This window comes from Mirounga angustirostris, unplaced genomic scaffold (genome assembly GCF_029215605.1).
Source record: "Mirounga angustirostris isolate CCGP_5_RB_7025 unplaced genomic scaffold, mMirAng1.0.hap1 SCAF_6, whole genome shotgun sequence".
Lineage (NCBI taxonomy): Eukaryota > Metazoa > Chordata > Mammalia > Carnivora > Phocidae > Mirounga > Mirounga angustirostris.
The window spans coordinates 95,876,211-95,898,729 of NW_026991714.1; the positions used below are offsets into that span (position 1 = coordinate 95,876,211).

General features: G+C 36.3%; 1 protein-coding gene across 1 annotated transcript in view; it reads right to left on the reverse strand.

Moving 5' to 3' along the window:
• Positions 1 to 4,992: 4,992 nt before the first annotated feature.
• The window catches only part of CTNNA3 (catenin alpha 3), a 1,789,288-nt gene continuing 1,771,761 nt past the window's right edge, over positions 4,993 to 22,519 (reverse strand). The window contains exon 18 of the mRNA XM_064594691.1: positions 4,993 to 10,731. Coding sequence (XP_064450761.1) covers positions 10,444 to 10,731 — 288 coding nt within the window. The 3' untranslated portion in view covers positions 4,993 to 10,443. The remainder of the gene's footprint in view (positions 10,732 to 22,519) is intronic.

A 22,519-nucleotide genomic window follows, 5' to 3' on the forward strand; every position in this document is an offset into this window, starting at 1 on the left:
CCAAGAGCTACAATTTTGTTTCCTTTCCTCTGCTATTTACTTTAATTAGCCTGATGATCCCAAATCTTGATTCCAAAACATTCATGCTTTTTTCTATCACTGATAAAACTTTTGCATATAACAGTTCCTCAAGAAATATTTTTGGCTGTTTAATAAACAAATGAGTGAAAACTATCCCTTGGCTTTTTCTCATCAGTCACTTTCCTTTATCTAAGGCAGCGGTGATGGTTTTGGAAGAGTGGCCAGGAGAATCAGGAGTTTTCAAATCCTGTCCCTGACACTCATTACTGTCTCTGTAAACAGATATTGAGAATTAACAAACTCTCAGAATTTCAGATTAGATAGTTCAGAGAGGATCTGAATCACAGATGTGTAGATTTCTGCATTCATTCATTTGAAATAAACCCATTCATGAATTTGCTCATTTCTTCTAAAAATATCAGTTGAGCTATTCCTATGTCAATCACTGTGCCAGGGTCAGAGATACAAAACTGAGCATGGTATGTTCATTGCTCCAAAGATTTTAGAGAATAATAGACCTAAGGAACTCAAACATTTTTCTGATACAGCATTAGGGTTTTGAAATTTAGTACTCAGAGCAATAAGCCTCAGAGCGACTAGGGTCACAATGGATTATTAGCTCAGTGGATGGGGGATGCTATGAGTATTTAATGGAAGGATGGAGATGTTCCAGAACCCAGCTGTGGATCCGCAGTACTATCACTGAGGCTTCCTCTGAAGCCGAATAAAACGACAACAAGGATCCTTTTCTCATTCTCTGCCCACACCTGCTTCGAATCCGTGCCTGCAGAGGGCACACCAACAAATGAGGATTTTAGGTCTGCATTCAGGAGGACAGCCCACTTTTGTCCCTTGGGATTTGTCTTTTCTGTTGTTATAAGGATGACCTATAGACTTCACCTGTACACCCAACATCCGTCACCAACAAATAGAGGGAATTATGAGCAGACAGGAAAGATAGCAGGAGAGAAGGGGTTCTGTCCACTTCTCTGGAGCTGAGAGTAGCAGATCAGGCCTTCAGACTCTAATGGGATCCACAGGGACAAAGGGCAATTTGGTATAAATCCGGGTGTGATCTACTTTACCCAGACTCCTCCGCTTGCCATCTCCCTTGGGTTTGACACTCGCCATTGCCTCCATGAGAATGCCTTTTCCTGAGCCTATACCTCTAGGAACCTCTCCTCCTCTCCCAAAACAAGGGATTCAGACAAGCTAGGATGACAGCGTTCCTTGACAATGAAGGACAACAGTAGCTTTTCCTTCACAAGCCACAGGATGACTGGAAGTTAAATCTCTGAGTTACTGCTCCTGGATGAAATGTTTAATGATGTTGCCCAGGAAACGTCAGGACATCAGCTCAGCCTCTGGGCAGGTACAGACTCTTCTTGCCAAGAGTGCTTTTAGTTCCACTGCCAACCCCAGAGCGAGCATGACGAACAGATCGAAGTGGAGAGAATGCTGCTGTCATAGCAAATATGGGCTCCCGGGGCCCAGGAGGGACTGACCTAGAAAGGCAACCTCATGCTGGCATTTTCTTTAAATGCAGCCAGCGTCCAGCATAACTGAATGAGGGGAACTAAGTGATAGCAGACTGCATTTTGAGAAAGCACAGAAATAGACTGAGACTTAGCAATAAGCATTCCGAAGTAGTAGGGCCCTGAGGGAAGGAAATGATGTCTCTGAGCAGGCAACAACAGTGTGCAAGTCCTGGAAGAGTATCCAGAGACTCTCCCTGTAGGATTCAAACTGAAAATGGATTAGCACCAGCATAGAGATGAGGAAGCCGAGATGGATGTGCAGAAACTACCAATATTCAGATGCAGAGACATTGGTAGAGCCAATGGTATTCTCTGCTGACTAGGGAGGATGTGTTCAGGCAGTCTCAGAAAAATTATTGGTCATTTTCATAAAATTCTAAGCTAGAGAACAATTCTTCATCTACATAGACATGACTATTAAGGTCAAAAACCTAATGTCTGTGTTCAGCAAAAGAAGCCCATTTAAACCAAGAACTTAATTCTATCAGATACGATGCATGTTACTTGTGCATATGCAGTACTTTGTAAAAGTACCCCCCCCCGAAACTGTAACATGTATAAATGAAAGAGAGTGGGAACGGAGGTGATACCAAGAAGCACATGGTTAGATGACTCAGCAATTCATTAATCCTTTTTTGCCCCATCTAAGACACATACCAACAAAGATGAATGCCAAATGCATAACAAATTTTTATTGCTTTAACAAACATGGCTTAATTATCCATTGAGTATATTATTAATAAACTACAGAGTGACATGAGTTGAAAGTAAAATACCATTTCAAATAATGCTACATAACTTCGAAACAAACCCAATGTTATGTATGTGAAATTATTCAATTGAGAAGAAAATGAAAGAAAAATTTCATTGATTCATTGAAGACAAAAGGTATGCAGAATCTCAAAAAGGAGTATTTGGGCTTCTATGTCAATGTCATAAGGATATTACAGAGCTTTTTCTATTCTTGGATAAATAATTCATTTGTATTGATTGGTGAAATTGACTTTTAGGATAAATATGGATCTGAAAGATCCACATGTGCTTTTGCCAAAGCTTATCTATATCTAAAGCATAAAACTGCTTCAAATTGGCCATTACTATAGTGGTTCATTCAACCCCCGTCTGCCTTCTGAATAAGATGTATAAGCAAGATGGTTTGAAACATCTCAAACGCCAGTAAACTTAAGCTCTCAAGATGTTGCTGCAATAAGCATGACTATTATTTTTGCTTACTTTTATTTCACTTCAGATTATCTTAGTCTACATCTGCCCTTCATCTTGAATTATAATGTGCATATTACCTTCAGAGATGTCACTAATTTTAAATTGCTGAAGTTGCTGCTTATAAAAGTATATAAGGTAAAGTAAGAGATTTTATTTATTTATTTATTTTTGTCCAAGTCATGTTCAAACTAAAACATAATCAAAATGGAAGGCAGGGGTACCTGGAGATCTTTCGTGAAATTTTAATTCATATTTAATCACCAACTTCCCCAAGAAAATTTTAAGTCCCAACTATTAGGTACTAAATTGGGCATAACATATGTCTACTTCTGTTTTCAGGGACTTGTTAGTCACAGCTATGGAGAAAAAATCATTATGCTCTCATTTATACCCAATGACATTTTCTTTGGAGGCATTGTACCACACAAGGAAAAATTTCAGAACTAGTAAGAAGCACAGCTTAACCCTGCAAGACAGTTGGTAAAATTCTCATATTTATATCCCCATGGACACATTGTATACCAACACAGAAAAACACAGATAAGCCTAAGATTTGGCAAGCAATGGAACACCATCTCTAACAGTATTTTTAAAATCAATTTTATGTTTAAAACCTCAGGAGAAGGAAAGTTCTGTTTAACTGAGAGCGTGGACTAACATCTCAGACTTGCCCTTTTGCTCTATTAGTAAACACTCCAAATTTGATGTTAGAAGCCTAAGTTAAGAGAACCTGTTTGTCTAGGCTAGACTCCTGGTGAATACTGCAGAGAGGTTCAGATAATTCACAAAATCACACACTGACTGATGGGACTGATGAGGGTTGGCTTGGCACTGTGTAATACATGGCTGTCTGAATTGAAAAAAGAGTTATCTGTAGTCTGTATTATTAACTGCTGTTTCCAAAAAATACAGGTAAAACTAAGAAGGAAAAATACCAAATTAAAAATAGTGTTTGGTTCTGGGGAAGAGAAATTGGAATGGAACTTGGGTAGGGGTCAAATGATACTCCAGCTTTATTTCAATGTTTTATTTCTTTGATGTAAAACAATAAATTTCACTCAACTATTAAAAAAAAGAGTTAGCTGTAGTCTTTGAATTATTGATGCAATTATTGAAAGGGGGCTTTCAATAATTGCTATGTTTGCTGCTTGTAAAAGTACATAAGGTAAAGTAAGAGATTTTATTTATTTGTTTAAAGAGATGCTACATCCTTTCAAGATCAAATAACCAGAACTAAAAATAATCGTTCTTCTTGAAAATGCAAAGGAAAGAAAACTTCAGGACTAGAAAATATCTCAATTGAAAGGAAAACATGGGGACTGCTCTGCTACTACCATTTAAGTGGCTCTTGTAAATATCCTCCATTGGAGAGAATGTTAGAGATGATTGTTAGAAATCTGAGCCTTTTTCAAAGAGAGATTCCTTCCCAAGAGTTTCTTTTTCTTACAGTTGGGAACAAGGAACTGCCAGGAACCCAACAGTGAAGACCCCAAATAAACACATGCTCAGTTTGAAGAAATACATATGGCTCCACTTTAATAAAAATCATAAAGTCACTTAACTCCCAACAGCAACATGGGCAAGAAGAAGAGTCAAGTCTTCAGTTGGCTGTAGGAAGAAGGACCACATAGAGTTAAAGGACTAAATTTACCTGCAGACCGGGCACATACATACCATATACATTTGTGACCTCCATAAAGAAGGAAACATACATTTTCTATAGTTTGGGTCAGTTTGGAATACAAAGAACCTTTATCTTATTTCAATAATCCTTGGCCAATGATCCCCTGGGATCCATAACTTTAAACACACAGGCACACAATAGCAGTGAAATAGGAAAGAAATGGTGCCAACAAATGTTTTTCAACAGTCAATGCTGAAGATGGGTTAAAACAGGCATTTGCATTGAAGATGTCTCCTCTATAACAGTAAAAGTCATTTGTCAAGGGTTTTCATCCTATTTCAGATCACATATGAAATATTCATTCCTCATATCTCTGATACTCTAATTCAGATTATTAGAGGTAAGAATATGCACCTAATTACTTATGTTTCTGCCTTTTATCTGCTTTAAATGGTATCATTATAGATTGATAATAATTTTTTTTAAAGTTTCCATCTCTTTGTTCTTACATAAGAAGCAGCCAACACTTGAAATGTGTATTTCATTTTAAACTGAAAAATCCAATTCCTTTTTTCAGGAAGTCTGGTTGGCATAATGGCTAAAGTTTAGACTCGACTGCAAAAAAAGAAATTTTAAAGCCAATGAATTTTTGAGCAAGATTCTTACCCTCTTTTAGCCTCAGTTTCCTTGTCTATGGAATGAATGTAGGTAACAATGTTTATCCCATAGGATTATTAAGAGAATTAAATAAGGTAATAGCATTTAACACAGAGTTGGCACATGGGGTAAAGACCACTGTTTGTTTTGTTGCCTGGTGTATTCTAAGAACCTAGAACAGTGCCTGGAAGGTCATAGTTGCTCAACAAATATTTGTTAAATACATTGTGTGATTATCCTAAGGAGCTCTGACATTGGGAGGAATTTCACCCATCAGCAGTCTAGAATTTCCATTTCTCATCTTGAAAACAATATCATTAAATCATCCCCAAAAGTTATGTAGTTCATCCTCCTGCCTCTGACATGACTTCACCCAAACCAGCAAAGACAAGCACTCTATTCTATCCTTAAAATATTCCTCAGGAAGATGCTGCCTAATCTTCATAGAACCAAAAACTCTTCCTCCCTTTGACTATAAGTTATCTGCTTCTGCAATTACTTTTCTTATTCCCTCCCCTACCTCCGTCACTTTCTTACTCATGTCCCTTTAGAACTCTTCTGCGTATGTTGCTTTTCCTCTCCAACTTGTCAAACTCATTTTGAACAGCAGTCCTTGTGATTTGTTCCCATAAAACCAATGAGGAGTTTTAGATGCAATAAGCCAGCCTGCAGCCATGAAACATCTCATCCTAGGATCTACAGAGAGGCCAGCCCTACAAACCAGCTATTGCCATAGACAGGATTCTGGTAAGGTTGGGTTCCATTTGGAAATGGTTCTCTCAAATAGTATTAATTATCTTCTTTTGAAGTGTTCATGAATAGATCCTATCTATGTTGGTAGGGAGAAAGATTCACATGTAAAATGATGACTGTAGTAGACTATTGTTTCTTTTGCTTTAAAAAAAAAAATCTCTCATTCATGTGAATTGGTTAAAATGGCAAAAAAAAAAAGTATTTAAAACTTTAATTCTCTTCTTTTCTCTCTTGTAGATATCTAGGTTAGTGTTACAGCCTTGATTAAGACATCTTAAGTTACATACACCTGGTTTTAATAATGTCCATACTTTCTTTCCTAATAGACCCAAGGGGCCAAAATGAAAACTATATATGTAGATGCTTCTGTCAGTAAGCCTGGCTTTTTTCTTTGGTAGTAACATGCAAAATACTAATACTAAAGATATCATAACAATATGGAAAGAGAGTTATGACAAAAAAAATGCTATAAGGTTGTCATGTGAGTAAGTGCTGTTTCCTGATATGTGATATACAAATGAAAATGAAATAGAAATTTCTCAGGTTGCAGAAATTTTCCTAGTTTACTTGAATTTTTGAAATAATATGCAAGTTATAATCTTTTAACTGGATGACCCTAAACTTTCTGATCAAGTCAAACAGAAATATTTGTGACTATCCAAACAGAAAAAAAATGGCTATTTGATTCCTAAATATGCAATAAGCAGGCTGTCTTGGTAAAAGACAGGCTGACAAAACAAAGTACAGATTTCATTCAACCTGATATTCTGGTGCCTACTTTGCTGACCTAGAGAATTACTTATGACAGTACTGCAACAGGATAGCAATTCTGCAATGAATTCACTGGAGAATGGTAAATATCACCAGGAAAAGTCTCAGATCTTATTCCACTCATTCTGCCACTCTACAGAAATCTGTATCCATGGGAACCTCAATCCCTATCACGAAGCGTGCACTTGATACCAAAAAGGGTAAGAATGTTTTCTGGAATAGAAAAAAAGGGTGGGTGGGCAAGAAATAATGCTGCTGGGAATTAAAATTATGATTTAAATGCTATAGAATATATTATTCAATTTCTTTGTGGGGGTAGCCTACAGAGATAAGAGATGGGAGACGGATATTTTTGGTGCATGGACCAAGAGGAAAGTACATTAACTGGGAATAATTGGGATGAGCAGCCCTGACTGCATCTATCTGGGAGAGAACTGTCAGCAGTTAATAGGAGGATCCTTAGCCCAGGGATGGGTGATGAAAAGACCACCTTGAAAGTGAAGGGGTAGAAAGCCACTGAAAATATTCTCTGGTGTCAGGCATTAGTTTTTTCTGCCACTCATTATTGAGTGTGAGGAGCACTAATTATTGGGTCTGAGGCTCAAACTGGGCATTTATCTCCATGTTCATAATTTTAGCTTGCTATAGTATGACTTGAGAACTGACCTCCTTTGAAGCTGGTAAGTGTGCCAAAATGCCAGACTGAAAAAGTGAGCCTTTCTGTGTAACTATGGAGTCCTTAATTCTTACACAGAAGGCATTTGATGGGGGACATGTTATATGGATATTGATAAATTAAGAGATTTGCAAAGGCCAGAGGGCATAATTAAGGATATTATATTTTCTAATATTCATTATTTTCACTTATGTCCTAAGACAAACAGAAAGGGGATCATTAACAAATTACCTTAGAAATTTAGGGTTTGAATTCTTTTCCTGACTCATTCATTGAGTTGTACCCAGAAACTCCATTAGGAACAAATATTTTAATCCAATGATTTCCACTTGTGATAAAGAAAAGGGAGATATTCATATTTCTCATTCTTCTTGTTTGATAAAAACCTTCCAGTTTTTCTAAATAAAACAATCTTTACTGGATTATGATTTCATGGATATTTTTTTTAAGTTATCATTCTGATTCCAGTCTGTTGTTTGACTGTGATGCTGGTGACTAAGAGTGGAACTATCCTTGTAGGTGGTATAAACCTTCTCCTCCCTCTCAAGGACTTTTTTCTTACATAAATTAACATAAATTGATTTCACTAAAAAAAAAAAGCAAATCTTGATTAGCAGGTGAAAGCAAATATATCATCAGAAGAAGCACCAAACTCTGTGATATGGTTTTAAAAGGTGCATGAATGGGCCACCAAACTGTCACTTCATTTAGAAATTTCTGCCATTCCCCCACAGAAGAAGGACTTAAATGTAAATATATATAGTACATTCATACTTCCTGATAAGGTTCATTTAACTATGCTTTATAGCACAAACATTTGTTAATATATTTGCTGCTAGTTTTTCTCGTGTATAAGCCCTTATTAGTGGATTTGAATCAAACTAAGTCTCAAAATGCTGCCCACTGCGGGAATTCACTCAGGTGGACAGATATCATTCTCAGCTCTATGCATCTTGTTCTTATTACATCTTTGATTACTACAGTGGACTTTACTCCTGGGACATTCTCCAAGTTGTATCAAGTTGTACTTTTAATTAAGTTTTGTTTACTTACAGTTATTTGCTTTGAGCTACACTGGAAATCTACCTACTTTGAAGAAGAGGCCTTGTTCATAGCTCATTTTGGGTAAAGGGTCATTTTTTTAAGATATAGAGGTTATTTGGTAATTGTATAATTTCAAGGTATTTCTGTTCTTTTGGCATCAGTCCTGCATTCTAAACTCCAACCTGTGGAAAGCTAACATAGGATCAAACAGACATTAGTTTTGCTAAATGACACTTAACAATTCTTGAGCTTGTGGCTTTAGGAACGAAGATACACAGCTAGTAGTTTAGTGATAGTTTTAAAATCTATTTTCTCAACTAAATTATAAATTCACACTTCTATCTGAGCAAAGTATGGTCATAGATGTCACTCTTGTAATATACTCTTGGAAGAAAATGATAGTAGCTTTTCAAAAAAAGGAACTCCCTTTTTTGCTTTTTATTACCTAGATAGTTCTGGAAAATAGAAATATCTGGATTCCCTAATTCCTTTCTGCACTGTTTTCTCTTTTGGGGAGTGGACTCTGTCCTGAATAATTATTGTGGGCCAGAGCTGAGTGCAAGGCAGAGAGGACCTATGACTTTCACCCTCTAGGAAGTTGATATGCTGAGCCAAGGCAACTCAGCATTTTGGAAGAATAAAATAATTCATTACAATAAAAAGTTAGCACTTTCCACATAATTGATAATGATCTATTAAATAAATCCTTTCCCCATACCATTTGCTCAAAGTACCATACATATCATACTCTCAACTTTATGCATTCTTATGTTTCACACATTCTTTTACCCAAACTGGTCCTCCTGGTATCAACTGATGTTGCATGTCTGAATTTTACTTATCAGACTAAGATGACATAGTTGTTGAGACAACTCATTTACGGCAATGTCGTATGAAGTGAAGTTACAATTATAATATAATTTTGATAAAGTAGACTAGGGAATGAATGTTTGTAATCTTGTGAATGGGAGCTCTATGTCTGAGAAAAAATGAAACTTAACTCCTCCAAAGAAGGAAAGGTGGGGCAGGGAGAGCGAGATCGGGAGAGAGCAGGAGAGGGGCAATGCACCAGACCCTAAGACTATTAAAAAATCCTTCATGAACTTAACTAAGGATGAGTGCAGTGACTGGTTATAAAATGACCTCAGTGATTTTTATTTTAAATAATATTATTAAAATCACTCCAGCTTAATTGCCATTAACTCTACTTCTTAGTTCAATGATACATTTCATGCAGTTATATTTTACGCAACACCAAAAGGTTTTTCAAACTGGCCTTTTCTTTTTAATTACAATTGCAAGCTAATACAAATGGATTTTTAGAGTCATGCAGAACTCTTTCTACTTCTGTCATAATAACTCACTCAGGAATATAGTTATGTGTTCCATTTCCCCAATGGGTCATCACTTTTCCTCCATATATGTATTCTGATGGATCTGTTTAAACCTAACCCTCAATGTGCAGAACTGCTGAATACTATGGAAACTTAAAAGGTACATTTGTGGCATCAAAACTCACTGTAATCTTTATAATGTTAAAAAAATGTTTCATTAATAATCAAGGCTGAACTTGACTGTTGAGCTTGGTTAGTTTGATGTTAGCCTAATCAATTGACAATAGATACAGATATCTAGATAGTGAAAAAAAAAATTCAATCTCTAGATAAGAGTATCATACATGTCTGTCAGGTTAGGTCAGGTAAAGAAAATATAGAGATTAATGGGAAAATATGAAGTCTTTTGCTTTCATTGAAAACGAAGTCAAGAGCTCATGTCAATGTTTTAGTTCAAAATGATGAGGTGAGTGTATTTGAGCTTTTACAGATGAACAGGACTCACTCGAGTCTCCAATGTTCATTTGGTAATGAATATAAGCTATTGTCTGTGATAGGAAAGGCTGGGTGACATCTAAAAGGTTCATTCATTCAACAAGCATGTATTGCATACTTATTAGGTGCTGGCCAGAAAAAGATGACAATGACATGATCCCAAATACATACTGCCTCCAATGTTTTATGTTATTTGTGTGTTAAATTCTAAAAGTTAGTGAACTTACAGAATTAATTAAGTGTAAAATTAAAGCACTGTGTTTCACCAGGACTTTGTAATATAAGCACTAGAGTAGAATAGTGGGTTCAGTAGACATGCCTTCCTCTAAATTCACTCATGACTTGCACTGGGTGGATTTTTTTCTTTGCTGAGCCTCGTCTGACAGCTGCACAAGTTTCCTCTGGCTTCTCTCTTTTAATCAAGGGCTTTTTTGCAGGAGCCTTCATTCTCCACATCACAACTGGGTGCCGGGGCCCAGAAGGACTCTGAATTCGGATGATCTTGGTTGAGGCAATGTAAGACATTTTCACTGTTTGCACCACAGCATTCATTAAATTTTTGGCTGCTTGGATCAGGGAGGTGACGCTGTCCAACTGTAGGAGGAAAAAAAGAGCTATTGTTCAAGAATGCAATCAGAAATTTAAAGAGATTTAATGTTACAGAAACTGAAATGTGCCACTCTGTTTTCACCCCAGAAATGAGTTAATCCCCATTTTATGTATCTATGTAAATTATCTACATTAATCCATCCACCTAAATTTATCATTTATCTATTTATTTGATGCATAAATATATTCATATTCTATCTTCTGAGATGATATTTTTAAAAGATTAATTTCCGTCTCTTGGTTTTCAGTGAAATGGATTCTATAACTTCTATATACTATTATAAGGTCCAGGTCCAGATGGTCGCCGCTTTCTTTGTAATGAATCTCCCCCATTTCCAGGGATAATTCTGAGCATTTTCTATAAAAGATGACTGTCCACAATAAAAGCAATTGTATGTGTAAGTTACTTTATAAGAACAGCAACTGAAAATTCTTCCTTTTAGGGAATTTATAGTTTCAGATAAATATGATACACACATACAGCACATACAGGTGTACATATGCATGTATACCATTCACTTTCATGAACATTTCCCAAAGAAGTCCACCTAAAAGTGTCTCTTTTTTTTAAACACAGAACTTTTAAACCTATCATGCAGTGTATTAAAGTAGATAAAGCCAAGTCTTTTCAGTCAAATAAGGTTGGGTTTAAATTCCAGGTCTGCCTTAGAACTTGGGCAAATCATTTAATCATTTTCATCCTAGTTTCTTAAAATATTTGATAGAAAAAAATACTTATTAAAGTTAAATAATATGTGTCAAGGACCTAGTACAGGGATTGCCAAATAGCTGATTGCTATTAAATACATTTCCTTTGTGTCTTATGAAGACTGACAAAATCGTCTAATTATAAAGATGCACTAATGAAAGTACTAAAACAAACGTTTTCCCACATGCTTTTGTTTTTAATTGTTGTCTTCTGGATTGTTCACAAAAATAATCTCAGGGATAAATGGAGTGATATTGCTCGAGTTTTGCAAAACACCTTAGAGCTAAACTGAGTTGGTTCATTTTTATACAACTAATGCTTCTTCCATTATTTTAGTTTGGCAGATTGTCATCCCCAGCCAACTCACACAGGGAGATGTGCCTCCACTGTCACTTCTCTGTGATGTGCGCTGTCAGGGCTGAGACTCAAACACTGGCTCTGTGGTTGCTAAAATCCATCAGCAGCTGCATGGCCTGAGTACTCTACCTTTGCAGCTCAAGGAGTCTCATCTCACATAGAGAATAAATGAACGAAGGAAAGTAGTAAGCTGAGGTTATGTGCCTGGGGCAGCGGTAATTTAATTAGCTCCATTATATGCCAAGCCTGAAATCCTTGAAAAGGTAACACCAAAAAGTATGTAAATTGAAAGGCAGTAGTACTTGGCAACTACACATCTTTAAGTCGTTTTACTTACTGAAGCCAGAAATGTAAAATCTGTACATGTGGCAGGAATGACAAATGCTCTGCAAACATTAAACAGGATTTCATGAAGCACCGCCACGTATTTCAGAGGACACTTAGAGCTTCTGAAACTGTACACAACTTTAAAGAAAAAACACTAGACTTCGAATAGAATAATGCACTTCATTATTAGTGTTCCTCTATGGACAGATTAGAGGCTGAAATCTGTCCTTTAATAATTAGCAATTTTTATTCAAAACCTCTGCGAGCTGGTTAGATTCTGAAAGTAGTTCCCAATCTCACCACAGGGAGAAGAAAATTTTTCTAAATGATGAACTAACATGAATAGTATTGAGGATCCTTGGTAGTTTTCTCTCTCAAACATGAAAATATCTGGTTTACTCCAAGGGCCCTGTGCTACCATAAAGTCTTTCATGGAAGAACATTCTAGAGACCCGCTATCATTCAGGATTTCACCAGTGGCTTTGGCTTTCCTACCCTCTTGTTCTTTCACATGCATGTCTCCTCCTTTTGACTTTGTAATCTTATCATGTATAGACTGCATTTTATTTCATTTCCTTTTGATTTTTCCATACAAGTGGTATATAGAAATCAGTAGCCTAGAGAGGATGTTTAAGTTCAATCCATGCCTTAAAATGTGGATACTGGCTTGTCTTCTTTCTTCATTGAATCAGCAAAGCCCTGTCTATGCCATTGTGATCTCTTATGCTGGCCTCTGACAAAGCCTTTTATTTTAAAATTCTAAATGGCTATAGTAAAACTTCTCCTCTGGGTGACTCAGAAAAACCATAGGACAAATTATCCCCCTAGGAGAACGTGAACACTAGTTTTGCAGACAGATTAGGACAATTGCTAAAAGAATTCTGTCATTTCATGACAAAAACTTGTCAGGCATTCTATAAGGATCTTTGAAATCTAAGAGCTATGTCTGCTAAGATGTATCGCTCTGCTATTAGCCAAATCACTGGTCACACAAGCAAGGTGTTCAGACAAGCCTAACAAATGGTAGGAAATTTTGTTTGAGGTCCAAGCAGTGGCTCAAGCCTACTCATAGAGAGTAACTGCACAATTTCCTGTCTGCAAAAAATTTTTATAATCTTATTGAGGTCCACTTTGATGATAAATCTTTCAAGGGAAGTATTCAATAAAACCTTCTTTGTGAAAACAAAGGTAAATTTGAGCTGGACAATGCATCACTTTGGGATCTCTGTGTTCAACTTATTGAACAAAGTTTTCTGAATTTCACAAATGCACCTGTGCAAGACAAGAATGTTAATATACTCTAAAGGCTCAGTACAGTAAACCAATCAGACTTATAAAACCCCGGTCCAAAGATTCTTGTACCATGATGAATCACTTTCATTAACAGAACATTCTTCTAGGCAAATGCAACTTGAAATGTTTACCATAGAAGGAGCTACTTTCCCTAACATCTGGTAACATTCCTCTATGATCTGGATGAAGCGTTCTTGATCAAAGTATCAACAAAGAACAAAAATAGTTTCTAAGACCTCAAACCTCCTAAGGTCATATGTAAATATGTGTATTCAAGCTTTCTAACCCCCCTTTCCATAATAGGGGACAAGGTTTTACATAACTCTTAAAGAGCATTTTGATCTAAAGGAAAGGGCTCTGATTAATTGGAAATCTGTTCTCTTACCACAGTAAAAGGGAAGACAGCCACGCTTCCTATGCTGGTGATTTGTGCTTATTCTTACAACTCTGGTGTGGCTTTAAAATAACTGTGCTTGTTGGTCCACTAATGTTACAGTAAGTTTCTCAATATTGTCTATGTCCAAACATAAATTAGTAAGTTCTGCCACATTTTTTTAAGATCTAAATAAATATAAAGAGATTATGTTTAGTAAATTAGCCCTTACCCTAAATGTAAGATGTATTTTGCAAACAATCCAAATTATGACCATCTAAATAGAGTCGATATTATCATTTTATAGGAATCTTAGTTTATTTTATTTTAGTGTCTCTGCTGTGCTTTGTGGTATGTATTCTGTGATTTCAAGCTACAGTACAAATTTGTCCAGGTCTAAAAATGTTTTCAGATAAAAAGTTTGGTCCTACTTAGAGATATGTCGATAATGCTTTGCTATGGAAAAGGAGTAGTTCAACAGCAATAAAGATATGTTCTTTTTCCTCATAAAATGCCAACTTTTTGTCCATGTGACTACTATACACAGAACGTCTGGATCTTTCTACAAAAACCAATGTTAAATACCTGTGATGTAAATCCTCCACAACTACAACAAGGTGGAACCCCTGCTGGTAAACCCTTGTCAAAATCCTATTGTGATATTGATAGCCAAGAGTAATAAAAAATAAGGTAGTTATTCCTTCTTCTAATTTTCTAAGTTTCTCGTCTACATTATGTCAGGACACTAGAATGTCTTCATTAGAATGTCTTGTACTAGACTATTCTAACTTCCCATATTCAGGATACAAGACCTTTATCAGATACGCGTTTTATATGAGGAGTTCAGAAAGTGAACCTCACTCCCATTGATGTGGATCTCATCCCCTTGCACCTGGGCCGTCACTTGGGGAAAGCATAGCTTCCCAACCCCTGTGAGAACTGCCATGCAAGCTATTGCTACTGGGACTCCTGGGGAGAGAAAAGCCTGATGTTGCCTGAAAAGATGTATTTCCTTTCCTAAAACCTTCCTGGTAAACTGGTGCCAAGTGTAGACTATGCAATTCTTGTGAGTCTCAATGTTTACCTAAGCTTAAAGACCTCTGGTGGATGTTGCCTGCACAACACAATACTTGAAAGGCAAATGTGTGGAGTTTGGCTCCAATTATAATAACAGCTTATAACAATTGTTAATATCTATTGTGTGCTTCCTGTATGTTGGCCCTGTTCTAAGTAGTTGACATATATTCACTCACAGCAACCCTATGCGGTAAGTACTACTATTATCTCCATTTTATAGATGAGGAAACAAAGGAACAGGAAGGTTTGGTCACTTGCTCAAGGCAATACAGCTGCTAAATGGTACAGCTGGAATCTGAGCCAAGGCAGTCTCGTTCAAATACCTGGTGCTCTTATCCATCATACACCCTGCCTTTCAGTAATATGTCACTTCCAATGTGTGTTTATTTTCAGGTATGAATAGTTGGAGAATTTGCACTAACATTAATATAATGTCTAAAATTTAAGAATTGACTAATAACTGATTTGGGGAAAGTTATAGAACTTTTGTAATGTCTACTGGTACTAAGAAAAATGAAGCTACCCTACTAGCCAAGGCATTCTATTAGGATAGTGATTTGATAATGTTTATATTCCATCATTTTCTAGGAAGAGCTTTTTTTTTTTTTTGAAATAGCAAATAGAAATAGTCATCCTTATAAGCTCCAAACAACTTAAAAACTTTTAGATTAATACTATTTTATAACAAAAGATTTTTAAATTTTAAAATGTGGGTCTCAATAAGATAACAAAAAAACATAAACAAACCATATTATAGATTCTAGGACATAGAACTTCATAACATCATTTCATCTTTAAAATGTGTCACAGTGTAAATATAAACCAAATTTTCTCTGATTCGCAAATAAAATTAATTTATTTGCCTTGGCTTGCAGTAGAAACTAGGATTGGAAGAGAACTGATACAGCTCAAAACCCAAAAAACAAATAATCTAATTAAAAAATGGCCAGAAGACATGAACAGACATTTCTCCAAAGAATACATCCAGATGGTCAACAAACACATGAAAAGATGCACATCACTCATCAACAGGGCAATCAAAATTATAATGAGATACCACCTCACACTTGTCAGAATGGCTAAAATCAACAACATAAGAAACAACAAGCATTGGTGAGGATGTGGAGAAAAAGGAACACTTTTACATTGGTGGGAATGCCAACTTGTGCAGCCACTGTGGAAAACAGTATGGAGTTTCCTCAAAAAATTAAAAATAAAACTACCCTACAATCTAGGAATAACACTACTGGGTAATTACCCCCAACATACAAAAATACCAATTCAAAGGGATACATGCACCCCATGTTTATTGTAGCTTTATTTACAATATACATATTTATATGGAAGCAGCCCAAATGTCCATTGTTGAGAGATGAATGGATAATGAAGATGTGGTGTGTGTATATATATGTGTATATATATATGTATGTGTGTATATATATATATATATATATATATGGTAGTATATATATATACACACACATACACATACATATATAAATATATATACATATATACACACATGCATATGCATATATAAATACATATATATGATGGAATATTATTCAGCCATAAAAAGGAATGAAGTCTTGCCATTTGCAACAACATAGATGGAGCTAGAGAGTATAATGCTGGGTGAAATAAGTCAGTGTGAAAAGAAATATACCACATGATTTCACTCGTGTGGAATTTAAGAAACAAAACAAATAAGCAAAGGAAAAATGAGAGAGAGAAAGACCAACTAAGAAACAGACTCTTAACTATAGACAACAAGCTGATGGTTACCAGAGGAGAGGCAGGTGGGGGATGTGGGAAATAGGGGATGAGGATTAAAGAATACACTTATCATGATTTTTTAAAAAAATGATAAAAAAGAAGAAGAAAGAAAGAAATCAGGATTTGGTCCCCAAGCCCTGCAGGTGCTATTTAACCCTTACTTAGTTTTAAAGTTCTCAGTTAAATTATTTAGAAATAAATTAACATAGGTAATGTGAAAGGGCATTATGTCTGGGTGTTGGTAGACAACAACAGCATAATATTTCTTAAAAAACTGACAAATTTTTACAGCCTTTCTAATTTATAGGCATCATTTTCATTTCTAGATTGACCTAACAGTGGTAGCTGTACACCATTGGAAATGCTTAAATATATATTTGTCAGCAAAAATCCATCATCTAATTCAATATGTTTTTATTATCCATCCTGAACCTCTCTTGAGGAGCTAATTTTATCCCAATACTTGCTTAACATATTCTTTTGTTTCTGAACAGATTTTTAGAAGAATGGCCTGTATTGAAACCATTTTCTCTTTTCAGATGCATTCAAAAATGTTAAATAGCAGGCTGGCTTAATGGGAAAATCAAATTAGGGACTTCGTTAAGGCTAGTCAAAATGGAGTTACATATCCAAATTGAAATTGTCAAGCTTATAATTAAATTGAGAAGGTGGCTCCACTTTAAATATGAAGAGTTATTTCAAAGGGCCACTGATAAAACTCACATAGTTAATTTGTCCTTTGCCAACTCTCCATTAGAACATGACAACAGAAAAGGACAATTTAAGTTGAAAGGGGGAAAATCAATGCATGGAATAACTAAGAAATTTAACACCACCGAGACAGCCAGACATGAAGTGAAATATGACATTTATTCATTTGTAATACTATCCTGTCAAAAAGCATTTTCAAAGCTAATTTTTTTCTGAAGCACATATTCCAGGCCGAAAACATTTTGCATCATCTTGAAAGGAAATAATCACAAACATAACACCAGTTCAGGTGGCTACTCAGAATGCCTTTTAATTCTATTTGAAATGACCTGTTATAAAAACATGGTTGGTGATATCAATGAGCTCTCCTTAACTATCCTTTAACCATGTTGACTTAAAGACAAATGCTTAACTGAAGAACTAATTTTCTATAACCTTTACAGCCCAGGCACTAGTTACACAAATTCAGAAAAAATAGTATATTCTATATACACAAATTCAGAAAAAAAGTAGAGCTCACAGGCAGGGGCAGGGTTTGGCATGCCTGTCTCAACATCCATGTTCCAACCTGTGCTTTCTCTTCTCTCCAACATCAGACAGAGCACTGAGGTCTGTCCTCTCCACAGGCATCTACCATCCGTATTCAATCTGACATTTTGTTGATGGCTATGAGACCTCTGGACTGAGAGCAAGGAAGCACCAGTATTGGCCCTAGATCCTACCCTCATCTCTTGCATGACCAAAGGCAAGGGGAAAGTAGGTTGTGTGAAGTTAAAAATCCAAATGGTATCAGTTTCCCAATCCATGCAGGGACTTCCAGTCCACAGATCTTTTCACATTCCTGCTGTTTTTCAAATCTCTCTTGATCATCTTCCTACCATTTTAACCCCTCTATTAGCAACAGCTAACATTTCTTAGTTCATTTGCCTCTGCTACAAACATCTAGTAGAAGAGAACTACCTATGTCCCTAGCACTGATCCATTGGTGACTCTCTCCTACTTGTAGAGAATCCCTCCATTGGGCAAATGGGTTTCTAGTTAAATGGATGGACACCAGCCTGAAGCTGACAGACAATGCTGTGCTGTGTCTTCAGCCAGTATTGAACTCCTTCCACCCAAACACTCGTTCAAACTTCTACTCTCATCAAAGCTCTAGCACTCTGTATTCTCATTTGTTCTGCAGAATATTTCACCTAAAATAAATATAAAACAAATAAGCAAGGAAACAAAATAGCAACAGTAAATTAGAAACAAAAATAGAAGCAGCAAATGAACCTGCCCAAATCCAACCTATATTCTTAGCCATTTCCATTAAAATGAAAGCGTTATCTCTTTTTCCATCTATAACCAGTGCTGCTAACTGAGCTCTAGATTTTATTTCTCCCTGCCTTCTTGGGGACTGTGCACAATTAGTAATTCTTTTATACTACTGTATCTTTCTGGTATTCTTTTTATTGACATTTTCATGTAGTATTTAAATGTTCATAAAATCCTACCTTAAAACACAGCCAGACTTGTTAAAAGGTTTGCTATACTCCCTGACACTATTTTCCTCACTTCTCAAGCAATTTCTTATTTCTCATTTTCACATATATATTATTGATATAATCTATTATTAAATATATATAATATATAAACTATATTATACATAATTAAACATATTGTGTGTAATGTGGGTTATATATTATATATGTAAATATATATATAATATTGATATTGATCTATTAAATATATGATATACTGTATAATTAATATATTATATATAACATAAATATATGTAAATATACTTAAATGTAATATTCATATATTATCTAATATAACATGTATGTTAAATATTTAACATACATATTAAATAATTCAACATATAATCTTATGCATCTGGTTTCTTTCAATCAAATTTCATTTATGAAATCACCTAATTCTCATTCTGATATAACATCCCCAACGTAAAAAAATCATAGTTTATTTATCCATTCGACTGTTGATGGACTTTAAAGTGGTTTAGGGCTATTATGAATAGCAATTTATGAATAGTCTGTTACGTGTATTTTGGTTAACAAATACATGAAATTTTGTTGGGTATGTACCTGAGAGTGCAATTGCAAAGTCATAAAAATTCACATATTCAGTTTTATTGGATACTTCCACATAAAAAGTGAAAGTGATCCAGCAAATTTATACTTCCACCAGCAATATCTGATAGTTCCAATAGCTACATATCTTCACCGACATTTTTTCCTCATATTTTTCACTTTAACCATTTTGGCAGGTTTACAGTTGAGATTTTAAGTGCTACTTCATTGATAACTAATGAAGCTGAATATATATTCTCTTCTGTTTGTATTAGCCTGCATCTAAAGACTGTGTGCACAATTCACTTAATTATTCTTATACATTTTTCTAGATTCTTTTGGATTTTCCTGTACACAAGCATGTCATCTATAAATAATGACAATTATATTTCTTTTTTGTTTGTTTGTTTTTTTTTTATATTTTGCATTATTACACTAGGTAGAACTACCAGTGTAGAAGTGGTGATACCAGGCATTTTTCATGCATCTTTGACCTCAGAGAGAATGTTTTCATATTTTATCATTTATTCTTAGTTACCTCATGGATGAGGTGTTTATTATTTGTTTTAATTTTCTGGTAAGGGAGGATTTCTTAATTTTCATTTTGTTATTGATTTCTAGCCTAAAATACTATTGTAATTGGAGAACAAACTGAATGGTTTCAAAAGTTTGGTATTTGTTTAGGCTTTCTTTATGACCCAAAATATGGTTAAATTTGATATGTGTGGGGGGGGGGTGGAGCAAGATGGCGGAGGAGTAGGAGACCTGGATTTCGTCTCCTCTCAGGAATTCAGCTGGATAGGGATCAAACCATTCTGAACACCTACAAACAAAACAGGAGATCGAAGAAAAGAATAGCAACAACTCTCTCATCAGAAAAGTGACCACTTTCTGGAAGGTAGGACGTGTGGAGAAGTGAATCCGAGGCAATATTCCGGAGGATAGACGGCGGGGGAGGGGCCTCAGTCGGCCGCTTCTGGCAAGTGATGGAGCCGCGGAGCACAAAATCGGAACTTTTAAAAGTCTGCTCCACTGAGGGACATCACTCTGATGGCTAAACGGGAGGTAGAACCCTCTGGGAGAGTGTGGTCTCAGGACCCTCGGGGTCACAGAAAGACCGGGGGTGCCTGAGTGTGGCAGAGCTCCCAGGTAACGGAGCAGGGAAGCCGGCTGCAGAGGCGGAGCCCAGGCGCGGGCTCTCAGCTCGGGGTGGCCATAAACCGTGATCCGCGGCACAGTCAGGCCCCTGCTCCTCCAGCAGGGACCCAACAAGCAGCAGATCCGGGGAGACTCACCTTCCTCCCCCGGGAGGAGCCGCGCGGGAGTGCACCGCAGGCATCTGCTGGGTTTGGAGACTCCACCCGGGGTCGGGTGCCAGAGATAGAAACACACGGTCACAGGCCGGGTGAGCACGGAGTACAGCCAGAGACCAGGGAGACGGGAGTGACTGATGGCTTTTCTCTGGGGGCTCACTGAGGAGCGGGGCCCCAAGTTCTTGGCTCCTCTGGGACAGAGATTGGGAGGACGCCATTTTCACTCTCCGCTTCCAAAGCTGTACGGAAAGCTCGCAGGGAACAAAAGCTCCGGAGAGCAAACCCGAGCAGATTACTTAGCCGGGAGGGGGCAAGGGCGGGGCAATTCCGCCTCCGGCAGACACATTTGGAAACCACGGCAACAGGCCCCTCCCCCAGAAGATCAGCAAGAACAGCCAGCCAAGACCAAGTTCACCGATCAATGAGAACGGCAGAACTCCAGCGCTAGGGGAATACTGCACATAGAATTCATGGCTTTTTTACCAAGATCCTTTAGTCTTTCAAAGTTAATTTTTTTTAACTGTTTTTTTTTTTCTTTGAATTTTTCTTTTTCCCTTTTTCAACCAACATCTCATCAATCCCTTTTTTTAAAAAAAACATTTTTATTTTCATTTTTAGAGTCATATTCTATCCCTTCATAGTAGTTACCCGTATTTTTGCCATATATATATAAGTTGTTCTCTCTTTAAAATTTTGAGATAGTTTCTTCTAACAGATTAAAATATACCCTAAATCTCTAGTATATGATATTTTCTACTCCTCTGCCTGATCACATTCTCCTTTTTTTTTCTTTTTTTAAATCCTCTTCTTTCTTTTTTCAAACAACTTCTTATCAATTCCTTTTATAATTTTTTTTTATAATTTCCATCTTTACAGTCATATTCCATCCCTTCATCATATCAACCCTTATTTTTGTACATACATAAGATTTTCTTTCTTTAAAATTTTGGGAGGCACTTTCTTCTAAAAGACCAAAATACACCCCAAATCTAGTGTGTGGCACTGATCTATATACCAGCCTGATCATATTTGATCTCATTCTGGTTTTTTTGTTGTTGTTGTTTTGTTTTGTTTGTTTTTATCTTTTTCTTTTTTTTCTTTTTCTTTTTTCTCTCTTTCCCTTTCTTATCCCACTGCTTCAGGTCTTTTCTGATTTGTTTAGAGTATTTTTTCTGGGGACGTGGTTACTCTGCTAGCATTTTGTTCTCTCATTAATCTATTCTCCTCTGCACAAAATGACAAGATGGAAAAAATCACCTCAAAAAGAAGAAGAGGTAGTACTGACTGTCAGGGACCTACTCAATATGAACATTAGTACAATGTCAGATCTAGAGTTCAGAATCATCACTTTAAAGATACTAGCTGGGCTTGAAAAAAATATGGACGTTATTAGAGAAACCCTTTCTGGAGAAGTAAAAGAGCTAAAATCTAACCAAGTAGAAATCAAAACAGCTATTAATGAGGTGCAATAAAAAATGGGGGCGCTAACTGCTAGGATAAATGAGGCAGAAGAGAGAATCAGTAATATAGAAGACCAAATGATGGAAAATAGAGAAGCTGAGAAAAAGAGAGATAAGCAACTACTGGATCAAGAGGGCAGAATTCGAGAGATAAGCGATACCATAAGACGAAACAACATTAGAATAATTGGGATCCCAGAAGAAGAAGAAAGAGAGAGAGGGGCAGAAGGTATAATGGAGCAAATTATAGCAGAGAACTTCCCTAATTTGGGGAAGGAAACACGCATCAAAATCCAGGAAGCACA